At 53.7% G+C, this 14,273-nt stretch overlaps 3 protein-coding genes across 3 annotated transcripts; all 3 read right to left on the bottom strand.

The window, feature by feature from the left end:
• Positions 1-782: 782 nt before the first annotated feature.
• On the bottom strand, positions 783-3,229 carry ORC3 (Origin recognition complex subunit 3; the record flags this gene model as incomplete). Its single annotated transcript, XM_032032122.1, has 7 exons — positions 783-1,937; positions 1,988-2,261; positions 2,314-2,453; positions 2,506-2,728; positions 2,783-2,856; positions 2,910-3,125; positions 3,179-3,229. 7 exons carry the CDS (start codon positions 3,227-3,229, stop codon positions 783-785), a joined length of 2,133 nt encoding a protein of 710 aa, XP_031888453.1.
• A 780-nt stretch (positions 3,230-4,009) lies between these two features.
• pdp2 (PWWP domain-containing protein2) lies at positions 4,010-6,203 on the bottom strand (the record flags this gene model as incomplete). Its single annotated transcript, XM_032032123.1, has 6 exons — positions 4,010-4,051; positions 4,105-4,653; positions 4,711-4,932; positions 4,981-5,329; positions 5,401-5,875; positions 5,999-6,203. 6 exons carry the CDS (start codon positions 6,201-6,203, stop codon positions 4,010-4,012), a joined length of 1,842 nt encoding a protein of 613 aa, XP_031888452.1.
• A 949-nt stretch (positions 6,204-7,152) lies between these two features.
• On the bottom strand, positions 7,153-13,815 carry brr2 (Pre-mRNA-splicing factor brr2; the record flags this gene model as incomplete). The annotated part of the gene is made up of 2 exons (XM_032032124.1): positions 7,153-7,681; positions 7,739-13,815. 2 exons carry the CDS (start codon positions 13,813-13,815, stop codon positions 7,153-7,155), a joined length of 6,606 nt encoding a protein of 2,201 aa, XP_031888451.1.
• Between the last annotated feature and the right edge of the window lie 458 nt (positions 13,816-14,273).

The following is a 14,273-nucleotide window of genomic DNA, read 5'->3' as shown; positions in this document are numbered from 1 at the left end:
GTTTGCCAGATGACCCAGAGAGCCGGATTCCTTCCCCTATGTCTCTCTTTATCTCGCTCGATGCGCCAAAGTAACTTGAGACATGGCGCGGAGCGGGGGGAGGGGACGACTTCTCTTTGGTGCGATTTACGCTGTCCCTCTCACTCTACGAGTGTCCCGGGTGTCCCAGAAACGAGTCGCGCGCCGGACGCAACTAGATACGCCTCCGGCCCCAACGTGGAGCATCCGAGACATGATTCCTCTGGCCCTTTCCGCTCTTCCTCCCTCCCCTCCCGTTCCCTCCCCCCCTTTCCCTCGCTCTGGACGGCAATTACGAACTCCGTGCTATCGGCAGCCCGCGGACGGACAGCGGAATTTGTCTGAGGTGGAGGCTGAGCACACCGGTTCCGTGGTGGTCTGGCCAACAGGAACAAAGAAGTGTCCAGAAGACAATAGCCTTGTTCAAGAACACAGCTGAAGATACTGAAGACTGAAGAATGCCGACATCCATCTGAGTCATCTGAGTCATCTGAGTCATCTGAGTCATTGACATTTATTCAAAAGATGGGGATTTCTCGGGGGGCAAGCACGCATCGTCTTGCTTGTTTGATTTGAATAAAAATTATCTAGGCCCAAAGATGTAAGAAATGCTTGCTTTGGCCTCACCTTGACAAATTCCCATTAAGTAGAACTCGTCTTTTCGCTTGATTCTTTCCCCTGACCACGCGACTGACGTGCCTTCCCGCGCCACGACCTTCGTTTCACGCTTTCTAGGCCGTTGTCGCGGAATCCCCTTTGAGCTCCTACAGCCACTTGAGCTTGGCGATGTGGTCCGTCTTCTTTCTGCTCATCTTGACAAAGCCCAGGGCCTTTAGCTCCGCCAGACCCCGGTAAAAGAGCACCAGCGCTGCCCTCTCATCGGCGTTTCCATCGCTATCCTCAGCGTCGTCACCGCCGCCGCTGCCCACCATGGCGTAGAAGGCGGACCACAAGTCGGCGACGTTGATGAGGTTGCCCGTCTCCAAGTAGAGATGGTAAAGCAAAGACGTTGCGGGAAGTGTTGTGGATAGTCCTTCGTCGGTAGTGCAGCAAGCACAGGCGAGGTAGTCCTGGGGTCGGGTTAGGCTGCGCTCAAAAACGTCCTGGGGTCGCGGGACGAAAAGATCCCGATGGGGTGTCTTGAAATCATAGAGCCATGTCTCGTGTAAGAAAACACTTGCGGCGGGTTCGCATCGTATAACGTCCTCGAAAAGCTCCGCAATCTGGTCGACAATTCTGGTGAATGCTTTGTCGTCCTCAGAGAGAGCGGCCGAATCGTGGCTCAGCTGCACTTTTTGCGCGACGACGGTTGTACGAAGCACCCTACTGTGACCACTGTACGCGCTCCGCAAGGTGGTGCCGTCCTCCTGGGCTCTGCTGAGCAGCTCCTTGGACTCGGCCAGACATTTCTTTACAATTGCCGGAAGGTCCCCGGCCTCGGATTCCCAGGCGGTGAGACATAGCTGGTCATCGCCGGTCGCTACGGTTGTTTGGACCCGTTGCAGCATCGAGACAAAGTCGTCCGCTTGCATCCGCTTGATGCTTTCAACAATGTCCCAGCTCTCGGACGAAAGGGCGATGCCGTCGGACACCGCTTTCATGAACATTTGAGAAAAGTCGTCCTGGACTGCTCCGGTAGCCTGGATCAGCTTAAGCGAGCGAAGTAGACCGGTGGCCCATTCCCGTTTTCTGTCAGGAATGTCAAAGATCCTTTCCCGTAGCAGCTCATCGTCCTCTAGTAACGACCTCGCTAATCTTAGATCCTTTGCTTCAACGGCGTTCTCGACCTCGCGTCGGAACGAAGGGAGCGATCGGAAAGCCTCCAAATGGTCGCCCTGGACAAGCTCGCTATTCATCTCGTCGTCCTCCAGCGAGAAGACGCTTAGCGGATTGGCGTAAAAATGGCACATATACGCGTACTACCCGAGTTAATTCCGGTTCGGGATCATTGAGATGGACTAGTCCTCACCTTGATGGATGCAACAAAAGTCTGGATACTGGCGACCTGGTCTTGCTGCCTGTCTACCAAGCTGTACAGCAAGTTCGGACCGAGTGTTAGGGCTGCGTCCGTTGCCGCGATGGTGGGCTTAAAGATTTGCTCAAGAATGGTACCGGTCTGCACGACATCGAATTGAGCGCCGTAAAGGTGTTGACAGGCTGATTTGAGTAAACGAGCTTGGAGGAGTTCGACGGATGTCGCAACACCGAACAGCAGAGTGAACGGGATCTTGGGTCGCCACGAGCTAATGTAACTGTTAGGGTCTGCTTCGAGACTGACATGAGGAAAAGACGCACTTGAAGAGGGTAATGAGATCCGACAGAAGAGCGCTGTCAAAACCCTCACTGTCTTGGAACGCGACAAATATATGATCGCACTGCTGTGTTTTCGAGAAGACATACAGACCCTCCAGGTCGTAATTTAGGTACTTTCGGCCCTGCGTCTTTCATCAGTATCTCTTTGGTCTGCCTAAAAGTTTTGAGACTCACTTCCAACGCCAGCTCGGCATCTTCGTCATCAAGAGACCCACGAGATGTGGCATCTTCAACAATCTTCTTTAGGGCAGCCTTGATGTTGGATGCCTCGGACGACTTGAGTCTCACGAACTTGCTTCGGGTAGTCTCTTGAAGCGTCTCTGATAGCTGCTCAAATAGCAAATCCTGAGATGCAATATTGGGCCCAGTGATGACGAAGGCGGTAGGAATCTTGCTTCTACCGTCCGCGTTAGATACAAGCAACTGAATCGCCATATTGGCGAAGACTCACGGTGTGTCTGTCTGCTCCTGAATGAAAGCAGTCACTTGTTCTAGCGTAGCCAAATTCACATCACGCAAGATTTTCTAGGACTCGGGTCAGATGAAGACAATAGTGCTAAAAGTTAGGGGTTGCGTACCTGGACCTTGGACTCTAATCGGGACCAGCTGGACTCGAATAACTTTTCGCGTATTCGTACGCACTCCGCGAGCTCGCCGCCATTCAATGAGGGCACGAATGTCGTTGCAATTGCATTGTTCGCTTCTTCATTGACGGCATTTTTTGATACCCGCTGCCTTTTGGCTGGCCGTTGGGGCTTGCCTTCCTCTCCCTGTGGACGGAAGATATAGGCCGCCTCAAAGGGACAGGTCAGCACACAGGACTAGTCAACTCGACAGAAGAGCTTACCTGGTGATCCTCTTGGTGAAAATGAGATGTTTGATCGTCTTGTGCGCTCATCTTGTAGGGGATTAGGCTTGCACTTCGTTGGCGTAGTATGTCACTGATGGAACTGAGACGCGCTTTTCCGAGTGGCACGCGTCGAGTCGGACGAGGGAGCACAGACAGATACCATGTACCAGATTATATACGCACTGTGTAATTGATGTGACGCCGCGGCGACCTCACAGTGCAAGGAAGTCTACGGCCAGCAACCCTCGTTGCTACAATCCTCAGCAAGCATAATTATCACAGCCTTTTCATGATGCGTGCTTTCTGATCGATTTTCCCTAACAAGTAACATAGAACCAATACCCTTAGGCCGTGTGGAAATAACGACTACCAGTCTCGTCTCTCCCTCGCTTTCGCAAAACAAGGACCTGATGACTTCCGTTCCATCTCCAAAATCAGGGCCTGTGCCATCCTACATCATCATAACTTGAAGCGGTTTTGCAGACCATCAAAGGCATGCCTGATATGTCCTGTTTGGATCGGGTCCCCTTGTCACCGTATAGCCTCCTTACCATCTCTGTACACCGAACCCTCCCCTAGGACTAAAGCGCGCGCCGTCTGCGGGATTGCCACAGGTGCCTGCCATCTAACGCTCCCAACCGCACCGCGAAAAGACGAGAGACGAGTAATTTTACACCATAACCAAGACAAAGTACCGCTTTTGCGATTGAGGAAAACCGTATACGCCAGGAAACGCAAGTGGCCAGGCCACGATAGCCCATATAGCCCAGATTTATTGCTGAGCCCATGTCTCTACTCTCGAGGAGATCTGCGACGTGAACGGGATCCCTAAGCCTTGGCTTCGACCGGTTCCGGGGGCGCAGGTGCCGACTACGAATTGGGTTAGCTTCCGTCGTCGTGATTGGTGAGACATCGCCTCATACCTCTTCAGCTGGCTTCTCAGCGGACTCATCAGCCTTCTCAGACTTCTCGGCCTTCTCCTCCGCCTTTTCAGGTTCTTCGGACGTCTTGTCTTTATCGGACTTCTTGTCGTCCTTTTCGTCCTTAGCCTCTTTGCTGGCCTCCTCGGACTTGTCGGCCTCCTTGCTCTCCTTGATGCCGTTGGACGCAGCAGGTGTCTCCTTCGTCTCCGTTGCAGCCTTTCCAGAAGTACCATTGACGCCGTTGGTGGGAGCTGGTGTGGCAGAGCCTCCAGCATCGCCGCCGCTGAGGATCTTGTTCCACTTGTCCAACAGAGTCTGGGATCGACTCTTGAACTTAAATTCGTCCTCCTTGGGAATAGAGTCGAGCTTCATAATAGCCTTGAGAACCTTGTTGATCTTCGTAGCCCGGATGATAGAGACCTCAAGATCCGGGAAACTCTCAAGCTTCGTAATGTAATCCGACATCATCTTCATCTCTTCCTCCTTGGGCTCTTGATCCCTCGTAAGGAGGCCCTTTTGCAACTTGTGACGTAGGAACAGTACTTCTTTCTGTTGAACGTGTAAGTCGTGGACCACGAAGGGCATGAAATCAAAATTGCCACTTACTTCCTTGCGTTGATGCTTCTCCTCAGCAGTCAGCTCAGGCTCCTTGGGAGCTTCCTTCTCCTTCTTCTCGGCACCATCCTTCTTGGACGACTTGGTCTTCGCAGGCTTAGAGGCTGAGTCCTTGATAGACTTGGGGGTGGCAGTTCCATTTGTTGCTTTGGGCGTAGAAGAGGTGTTAAGCTTGATCTTGGGCTTCTTAGCCGACTCGGTTCGTGCTGGGGTCTAGCAAATTGTCAGTTTGTGCCTGTGAGCAATGGAACAAATACTCACACTGGCCGCCTCATCTTCAGCCTTGCGCTTCTTGGTCTTTGACTTTTCCTTCGGTGTAGGGGCAACCTCCTCATCAGCCGCATCCTCCATGTCGACGTCCTCATCCTCAATGATGGCCGGGGCCTTCTTCTTGTTCTTCTTAGCAGCTTCTCTGGCTTCCTTGGCAGCTGCCTTCTGAGCCAGTTCGTCCTGGTACTTTTGGAGTTCTTCCTTGTAGTGCTCGAGAGGGTTCTGCTCGATTGCGAGCTCGAATGCGTCGCGCAGCTCGGCCTTTTTGATCTTGTCGGTGAGCATCTCGGACGCCTTCTCCGAGGTGAGCTCCTGAAGGGCAGAGTTGGGGACCCAACCACTGTCAACACCATGTCAGCTATACATCCTAACACGAAGGTTTGGGGAGCTGAGTGGGGGTATTGGACTCACAATTCGTTCGTGCGAAGGTACATGACGGGGAACGTGCGGTCGTTCTCTCGTTTGCCACCGTCGGCGTAGTCTTCACGATATGTGCCATCGGCACGCTTCGCAGTGACGGGGCGAGTCTTGATGAGGGTCTCGGGAAGCATCTCCTCGTCGCAAATGATGACGGGCCATTGGGGGTATCCCTTGAGCTTCACCAAGAAGTGGTCGCCAGGCTTTGCGTCCTTGTGGGAGAGCCTGGCCTTGGAGGCCTTCTTGCTGAGCTTCTTGCCCTTGTGCTCCGGGACACCCGACGATCTGCGACGCGCCTTGCCCTTGTCAGCTGTCGCATCGGCGGCGTCAGCAGCAGATTCCTTCTCCGCGTCAGCGGCAGGCGCCGACGTCTCCTTCGTTTCGGCTGCATCTGTCATCTCGACGTCGGCGTCTTCGGTTTTGGATGACTCGTCAGGCTTGCCGGCAGATTCCGCGTCCTTAGTCTCAGCTGTTCGATAACAAATGCGTCAGCAAGCTATTCAATTGCGCGATGATGATAGCGACGTGTATGTAGAATTGAGTTTGAGTTCGAGACCCAATGGCTCAGAGGGAAGGAAAAGGTGGCGCGTACCGTTCTCGGGCTTGGGGTCCTCCTTCTTGTCCTTGTCGGTGTTGTCCTTGGCAGCTTCCTCAGACTCGGCGGGTTTCGCGTCATCAGCAGCAGCTGCAGGCGCCTCAGAAGCTTCAGCCGCGGTCGAGGTCTCCTCAACCTTCTTTTCCACCTCCTCGTTCGCAGCAGGCGCGGATTGGCCGCTGGTGGTCGCCTCGTCAGACATTTCGGGGGATGTGGCGATAGCTACTGATAATGGTGGCAGGTGGTATGTATGTAAGGTAGGGATTGGGGTTTTGGACAGGGGAGTCGCGACGCCAAAGATTGGTTGCGATGGGTCAAAGGGAGAAAGACGCGTTCTGATACGCGCGATTCGTGATTATGGATGTCGCGACGATGGTGCGGGATAAGCTGGCTGAGCTGAAGATGATGAGCGCAATTGGGAGCTCCCCGTGTTGTGGTAGCGAAAAAAAGGCGACGGGCTGGAAAAAGATGAACGCAGAAACTCTTGGAGGTTGGACGCGGATGACGGCGAACACGTGACCGGGTGGTGACCAGGTGCTGCTGATCCACAGGGAACGAGTGAAATCGCGGAGTCTCAGTTGCAGTGCGGTGAGTAGTAGAGGGACGTGACGCTCGCCGGGCGTGTGTGGCCCGGTCAATGCCACCGTCCACGTCCACCTCCCAGCGCCCAGCCCATCATAATCACAACACAGCCACCCCTTCCCCCTTGACATAAGTACCTTTCCTAGGCATCTCACAACACGCTACGTGCCCTATTGAGCCCAAGAATCACGGACGACGGCAACCTAGTCCCTCATTTTTTATTTTTTGACTTTCTTCATGCTGTCCATGTCCATCCGTATCGGTGGAGGTCTCGTCCGCGTGATAGTCCTGGTTGAGCAACTATGTCCGGGATCCGCCCGCCAACTCGACCACTGAAGCACCACCCTCCGAAACTACTGTCGCACCGCACACAGTCTGCGCAACCGGACATCAGGCGACTCAACCCTGTCGAATGAGGACAAGAGTTGCCCGTGGTTTGCCGCCAGCGAGAAGACGATCCGACTTTGTTCGAAAATTGTCTATTACCTCCTCAAACTCCTCTCGCCCGAATATTGTACACATAGAGATCTCGTACTGATGGCGTGCCTCTGCCCAACTCGGGGGGCAATCTACTCATCGTCTTCTTCCTCGTCGCTATCGTCCACGTCCATGCCTTCCGCGGCTTCGATGGAGAACTCGCGCTCCTGGTCCACTCCGACATAGCTGTCGCTCATTAGGAACAACTTCAAGTTATGCTTACCAGCTGTCGGGACTGTAAACTCTAGCTTGACCTTGAGCTCGCGGCCAATCGTGACACGCTTGATTGCGAGCAGGTTCTTCGTGCCTTCTTCGCCCACGACTAGCCACCAATTCTCCAGCTTCTTGGCCGGGTAGAACGGCGCATGCACAGTGGGGTCGAATTCCTCGTCATCGACGTTGCGCTGGATCTGCACACTGAGATAAGCAGGCTCATTGGCCCTAATATCCTCCTCGTCCAAGATGCTGTGTTCAAGCTCAATGTCAGGGTACTTGTCGTTGGTGAACGCCGCAGCCTGAGCCAGTTGGTTCTGGCTAAGCCCAAGACGTTTGATCAACTTGGCATAGTCAGGGTTCTCCTCGGGGTTCATCGCCTCCATGAAGTCAAATATGTCCTTGATACTAGAGAGAAGATCAGAGTTAGCGTCGCAAATCTCTATTGGTGATACTGGTACATACCCAAATTCGTTGGTCACCTTGACGACCTCAGGCGTGAAATGAGGAATCTGCTTCAAGGGGCTGTCACGGTCCCACATGGCCTGCACAACCATCTGTGACATCTCCATGGCGTTCATGGCGTTGAGGTGACCATCCGATGAGAGAATGTCAACCGTGGCGCTCAGCAGGCTGAGCACCTTGGAAATGATGACCTCTTGGTCCTTCGCAAGGTCGATTGGCAGCTGCATCCTAGAGAAGTGTGCTTGAAGGAGAACGAACGACTTGAAATGCGCCGAGTCGTAAACAGGATCTGCCATCTTGACGGGGATGCGGTCGTAGATGCGGCGGAGGATACCCTCCTCGTGTCTCCTGATCTGGATCGCCTCGAACTCGGTAGCTGACGTGATAATCTCCAAGACACCCTTCAACTTTGTCTTTGCGCTCAGCGATAGAAGGAATGTCTGCATGGTGATGTAGGATATGTTGTAGTAGGCGGCAATCATGGCTGCGTTCTGAGGGGCGACTGAACCATCGTCCTCGTCAAGCTCAATGATCTTGGAGTCGCTCAGCTCTTGCAAGGTGGTCTGGATGAGGTCTGACATGTAGTCGCTGAGTCCCTCCTCTGTCGTGCTGGTCAAACTGTAGAAGCTTGGGTTCGCGAGAAGCCGCCTGTAGAAGTACGTGAACGTTGTCCAGTTGATGGCATCGTCACCAGATTCAATCATCTTGGTGCTGATCTCGGTCACAAACGCATCGTGGAGGTAGTTATGCAAGTGTGATTCGACGGGGAGCGCTTCGTTCAGAAACTTCTTGTAGAAATCTCTCTTCGCTGCTGGAAGCATGAGGACGCCACGGCCTCTGCCGTCCTTGGAGGGGCGAAGGGCCTTGCCGAACATGTGAAGCACCTCGCTGAGGGAGTAGTCGATGTAACGGTGCTCACGACCCTCGAAGTATTGCGTGCCCATGACAATGACGAGATGAGCAGTGCTGTTCAGTTCCCAGCATACGTCACGGGAAGCAACCAAAACCTGGATCGCACCGTGCTCATACAGATGTTTGACGATACGCTTGTCGCTCTGGCTCAAGGCCTCGTGGTAATACCCAACACCGTGGGAAAGGGCCTCAGCAAGTGCCTCCTCGTTGATACGCTCAAGGAGGGGTCGTAATTGCTCGGGCTCAGCGTGCAAGAAGCGGTCCTCATCGTCATCCATAAACGCCGCTGTCAGCAAATCACGGGTAGTGGCTCGCGTCTGCTTTCGGCTCGGCACGAACACAATGGCAGGCTTGTCAGCAGACATCTGAGTGATGGCCAGATATGTCGGCTTCGCCATTGACAGCATCAGCGAAGGGAAATGAGGGTTGGTGTATGATTGAATATGCAGTTCAAGGGGAACCGGACGAACGTGCGGGCTGAAGTTGTAGATGTCATGCTTCTTAGCGTCAATCCATTCTCCAAGATCGCGAGCGTTGGCAAGAGAGACACCCAGAGCAATGATTCTCATGGGGAGCTCCGTTTGAGTTCTAATGTAGTGCATCCTCGAGATAATGATCTCGTAGACGTAACCCATATTATTGCCCAAAAGGTGAGCCTCATCAGCGATGAAAAGCTCAACGGTTGAAACATTCTTTCTGCGCTTCCACTGGCGAGACAGGACGTCCCACTGAACGGGGGTGGCGAGGACTAGGTCGCTACGTTCCAGAATTTTCAGGTCCGTTGTTGTCTCTCCTGTGAGCTTCTCGATAGTCTTGCCGCCACGCAAGCCATTCAGTCGCTTCTGCCAGTCATCCAGGCGCAAGTCAACCAGCTCCTGGAAGGGTGCTATATAGACGGCGCGACCAGCATCGGGCTTAGACCAATGACGCAGAAGCGAGAATTCGGCGCACACAGTCTTGCCACTGCCTGTTGGCGCACCAACAAAGACGTTTTGGTCGGTGTTGTACAGAGAGTTGAAGGTTTGTGTCTGAATGCGGTTGAAATTGTCCCAACTGGGATACAGCTTGGTGTACTCCTTGACCTTCAGGGCGGAAACAGGCAGCGGCTGAAGCTCGAGAAGCTCGGTATGAGGAGGAAACCTCTCGGGCAGAATCAGCTTATGGAAGGACACGGGTAGTCTTGTTTCCGAGTGCATCCAGCGGTCCGAGATGACGGAAATGAAATAGTTTGGAGGCATGGGTTCCGTGATCGAAACCGTAAAGTCAACGATGTGCTCGTTGGATTCGGACTCAGCGTACTCCTTACGAAGCAGGAATTGATCGCTGAAGAGGATATCCTCGCCATCGCAATCTTCGACGAAAACCCAGAAGCTCTCTGCGGGGCCGTGAACTTCAACATCCCACTCAAAATTGGGCGTAATGCTGAGCTCGACTCGAAGCATAGATCTGGTCAACGGCTGAACTTGCGCCTGTACCTCAACCCTGGGGAACTTGGCAACCAGCCCGCAGACAGTCCTACCGGCCTTAGGCATACCGAGAAGCTCACCCATGCGAGGAGGATCGAGGTCGAAGTAGCTACTCCAAGACACCTCAATTCTCTCCGACTTTTGCACAATATCCCTTGGACAACTGGGGAATTGGCGGAGTGGCGACATTGTGGGCCACATCCTCTTCTCAGCCATCTTGCAGAGGTCCAGTGCGGTCTTCGCGACAGACGCCCATCCCTTCTTCATGGTGATTTCAAAGATGGCGCGCAAGATACGACCAGCAGACTGAGTGACGTAGACCATATCAGCCATAAGAGCAAGGCCGTCCAGCTTGAGTCGTGAGATGTAGGCCTGCAGAAGCACGTTGATCTTGGCGTGAGGCTCCTCAATGCTCTCCTTGACCGGAATGGGAACTCTGCCCAGCAACTTGGCAAGCTCGAGCTTCTCGTCTTGGCGAATTGGAATGTACTTGAATTCTGCGCTGAGCGAGAAGACACGGAAAAGCTCGATGGTCGTAATGGACGGCTGGATGAGGTTGTTGTAGGTGTCCATGGAACCATGGGTGATGTAGTAGTGCGACGCGATGCGACCAAGTTCTGTTGACTGGAGCCTTCCGGATTTCTCGTCGTACTTGACGAGATTTGACTTTCTGAGGACCGTCGCCGCGGAGTGGATGAGGTCGACTCGTTTTTGTTCCAAAGCTTCATCGTCTTCATATTCCGCACCAACTTGGTAAAGACCTGGAGACCGCAGCATACGGACAAACAGGTACGTGTAGCCAAGCCACTCGACACCCTCATCTCTACTCCTGACATTACCGAGCACGATCTCAGCATTCAGGTTGTCCACTAGGCGACTGACGAACTGACTCTCAATCGGTAATTGTTGGTTGAGAAGTGACAGATAGTACTGGATCTCGTTTTGAGTCGTAATGATGATACCTTCTCCGTATGTGTCGAATTGCGGGCGACCGGCACGACCAAGCATCTGCAAGACGTCCTGGGGACTAAGCTCGACCCAGCTACCCTTCTCTGGAGAGTAAACCGAGGTTCCCTTGATGATGACAGTATGAGCGGGCAAATTGACACCCCAGGCGAGGGTGGCTGTGCAGACCAAAACTTGGATAGCACCTCTGGCGAACAGATCCTCGACATCGGTACGATCAATACGGTTCATACCAGCGTGGTGGATACCGAAACCGTAGGGCAGGATGTCTTTCAGATCCTTATCGGTAGCTTGACTGGCGGCCTCATTGAGCACTTCACGACTACCGGCATCGTGACGTAGGATCTGATTTATAGTATCCATCTCGAGCGCCTTGTCTCTGATGTACCGGGCAGTCTTGGCAGTTTCCTTTCGCGAGTGAACGAAGATGAGCATCTGGTTCCTATTGGCGCCAACATGCTCAATAACCTTGTTGTAGGTGACGTCGTTCATGGTCTTCAACTGCTTGATGGCCTTGCGATCCGTGACGCCAATGAATTCCTGGCGCAGGGGGCAAGGACGGAAGCTGCCGTCAAAGTGGAAAAGGCCGCTGTTGATGTCCACACGGAGGAAGCTAGCGACATCCTTGTAGTTGGGCAGCGTTGCGGACAACCCAACCAGACGAACAGGCTCGCCAGTCTGCTCAGTCTTGCGAATGGTTCTACTGACGATGCTCTCGAGAACCGGACCACGGTCGTCGTGGAGCAGATGGATCTCGTCGATAATAACCAAACGAACCAAGTTCGTGTAAGTTATATCTGTCGCCTTTCTCGTGATGACGTCCCACTTCTCAGGCGTGGTGACGATAATCTGGGTTTCAGCAATTTGTTGCTTGGTGAGTTGTCGATCACCAGTCAATTCAGATACCTTGACGCCGTAGGGCTCAAGCCTCTTGCCGAAGTTGCCGACTTGTTCTTGAACCAGAGCCTTCAAAGGAGCGATATACACAATCTTGAAGGCGTCCAGGTCGATATCACCAGTCTCAGGATTGCGGTTCTTGCCAAGCTCTCGCAAAATGGTAAGCATAGCCACGTTCGTCTTTCCACTACCAGTTGGAGCACAGATAAGCATGTTGCCGTCGTCTCCGAACGCTGTTGGGTAGCACTTGGACTGGATCTTGTTCAAAGACTTGGCAGTGCTGAAAGGCAGACGGGACCATTCGGGCATATCAGTGATGGGAATGAGAGAGTCGCCTGGCTCGTTGCGTTTCTTGGGCGCAGGGACGTGGATTTCCTCGTAGCCCTTGAAGGTCCGTTTTGTTGAGCCCTCAGGTAGCCGGACCTTGGGATTGCTCATCAGATGGTTGCCCTGGTCAAACACTAAGTTCTCCAGGTTGATCAGCTTCCGCGGCTGCAGCCCACCGACCAAGCCCTGAGGGCGTTCTGGTTCGGGTGCGGGTGCGTTGTTAAGTGATGACGTGTTGTCGATGTCCATCTTAATCTCCATCTTCCGCTTTTCATCCGTCTTCTTGCCGAACTTCTCGTTGAGAATCCACTGAAGGCCCTCCGAAGCCATCTCGCGTTCCACCACAGCCTTGGCCTCTTCCGTCTCAGCTCTTGAGTGGCGGGTCAACCATACAACCTTCTCCCGGTTCTCGATGAGCAGCTGGACCAGTTCATGATGTTCGTAATCAAAGAGCTCCATGAGGTCGTTTTCGATCTCACGAAGCGACTTTTCATCTCCACCTTGCTCATCTGGCTCGCCGGAGAGGATGCGAAGAGCATGTGTCGCCTTATCGTGTTGTTCGTGGGAATCCTCGTACAGCTTTCCGATCTGTCGCTGCAACCAGAACGCGTCGATATCTCTTGCGGGCACAGTTTTCGTGGGCTTGCCGTCTTGTGCTTGTTTCTTCGGCGCCGAATCGATAATCATGGCATCGTCGTCCATGTCCTCCTTGTCGGCACCGTCTTGAGCTTCCTTGTCTTCGTCTTCCTCGTCAGCTTCCTCGTCTTCAGAAGACTCCTCTCGGACCTCGTTGACGATGCCGCCCTCTTCATCTTCGGAATCCTCGAAGACGACTGCAACACCCTGTCTCTCGTCCATTTCGGCTCCGTCAGCATCAGCTGCGTTAGCATCCATGTCCTCGTCCTCGTCTTGCGCATCGTAGTCTGTGATCTTTTTCCCCAGGTTTACGAGCTCGTTGAACTCTTTAGGGCTCATTGAAACACCGAGGATGTCGTCGACTTCGTTCTTCCTTTCCGTGTCCTTGAGGTCGTCATCTTTGAGGTATTCCAGGACTACATCCGCAGCACTCAAGACGGTTGACTGGGGCACGTCGCCTAGATTGTCGGATACGATCTTCAGGATCAACTCGTATGTGGCTCGGGTCGCTGCCGTTCTCGGACGATAGTTGATGCCCTCGATGAGCAGGTCTCCGGTTCCCAAGACACCTGTTCCCCTCGCTTGCGCCGCCTCGCTCTTCCTCTTGCGCTGCTCGCGCAGCAGCACATCCTCGCCCTCCTGTAACCTTCCGCGCTCGATTTCGGGCAGCCCGGTCTGTTTCTTCTGCTTCGGGGCCGAGTCGCGCGCGACGCGTGCTCCCATGTCGCGAATACTCAGCTTGCCGGCGAGAGACTCGGGATCGCCAGTGGCCTCATCGTTTCGTCGCGACACGAAACGACGGTCCGCCTGGAGGACCAGGTTGGACATGGCCGAGTACTTGTACTGAGAGACATCGCGGTGTTGGTCCGACATCTTGGCTGTGGGTGGAGGGGTATCGTATCGTTTCGGTTGCGCTCGAGTCTAAGAGTGATGATGGAGGTGTTGGAGCTTGTCAAACGACAGCATCAGGCGGCTTGCGCCGAGTGTTTATCCTTGAAAACGCCGTATACCCAACGCGAGCTCTAGACCATCCGTCCGATATTAAGTTGTTGATTTCGTCGTAGCGTTTTGTTGATTCAATGGGAAAGTATCGCTGGATGGACAGGTGGGCGGAGGCGTGTATCATATGTCTGCGACACCCGTCGTGGAACAAATTTCCTCTGCTTGCTATGGCAAAATCCGGAGGTGGCGCTAGGCGACAAGCGCGTTAGTGGCTGTCCCCGGATGCTTAGATAGCTTCACGTGACGCTGTGACATCGGCACAGGGTGGAGGTGAGGCCAAACTAATCCACACCACCCCTGAGGGAGGTAGTGTGTGCCTGCCCAACTCA

The sequence above is a fragment of the Colletotrichum fructicola genome (assembly GCF_000319635.2).
Source record: "Colletotrichum fructicola Nara gc5 chromosome Unknown KSG_Nara_v1_contig01, whole genome shotgun sequence".
Taxonomy (NCBI): domain Eukaryota; kingdom Fungi; phylum Ascomycota; class Sordariomycetes; order Glomerellales; family Glomerellaceae; genus Colletotrichum; species Colletotrichum fructicola.
Note: the sequence above shows the minus strand (reverse complement) of the source record. Positions and strands in the feature narration are given on the sequence as shown.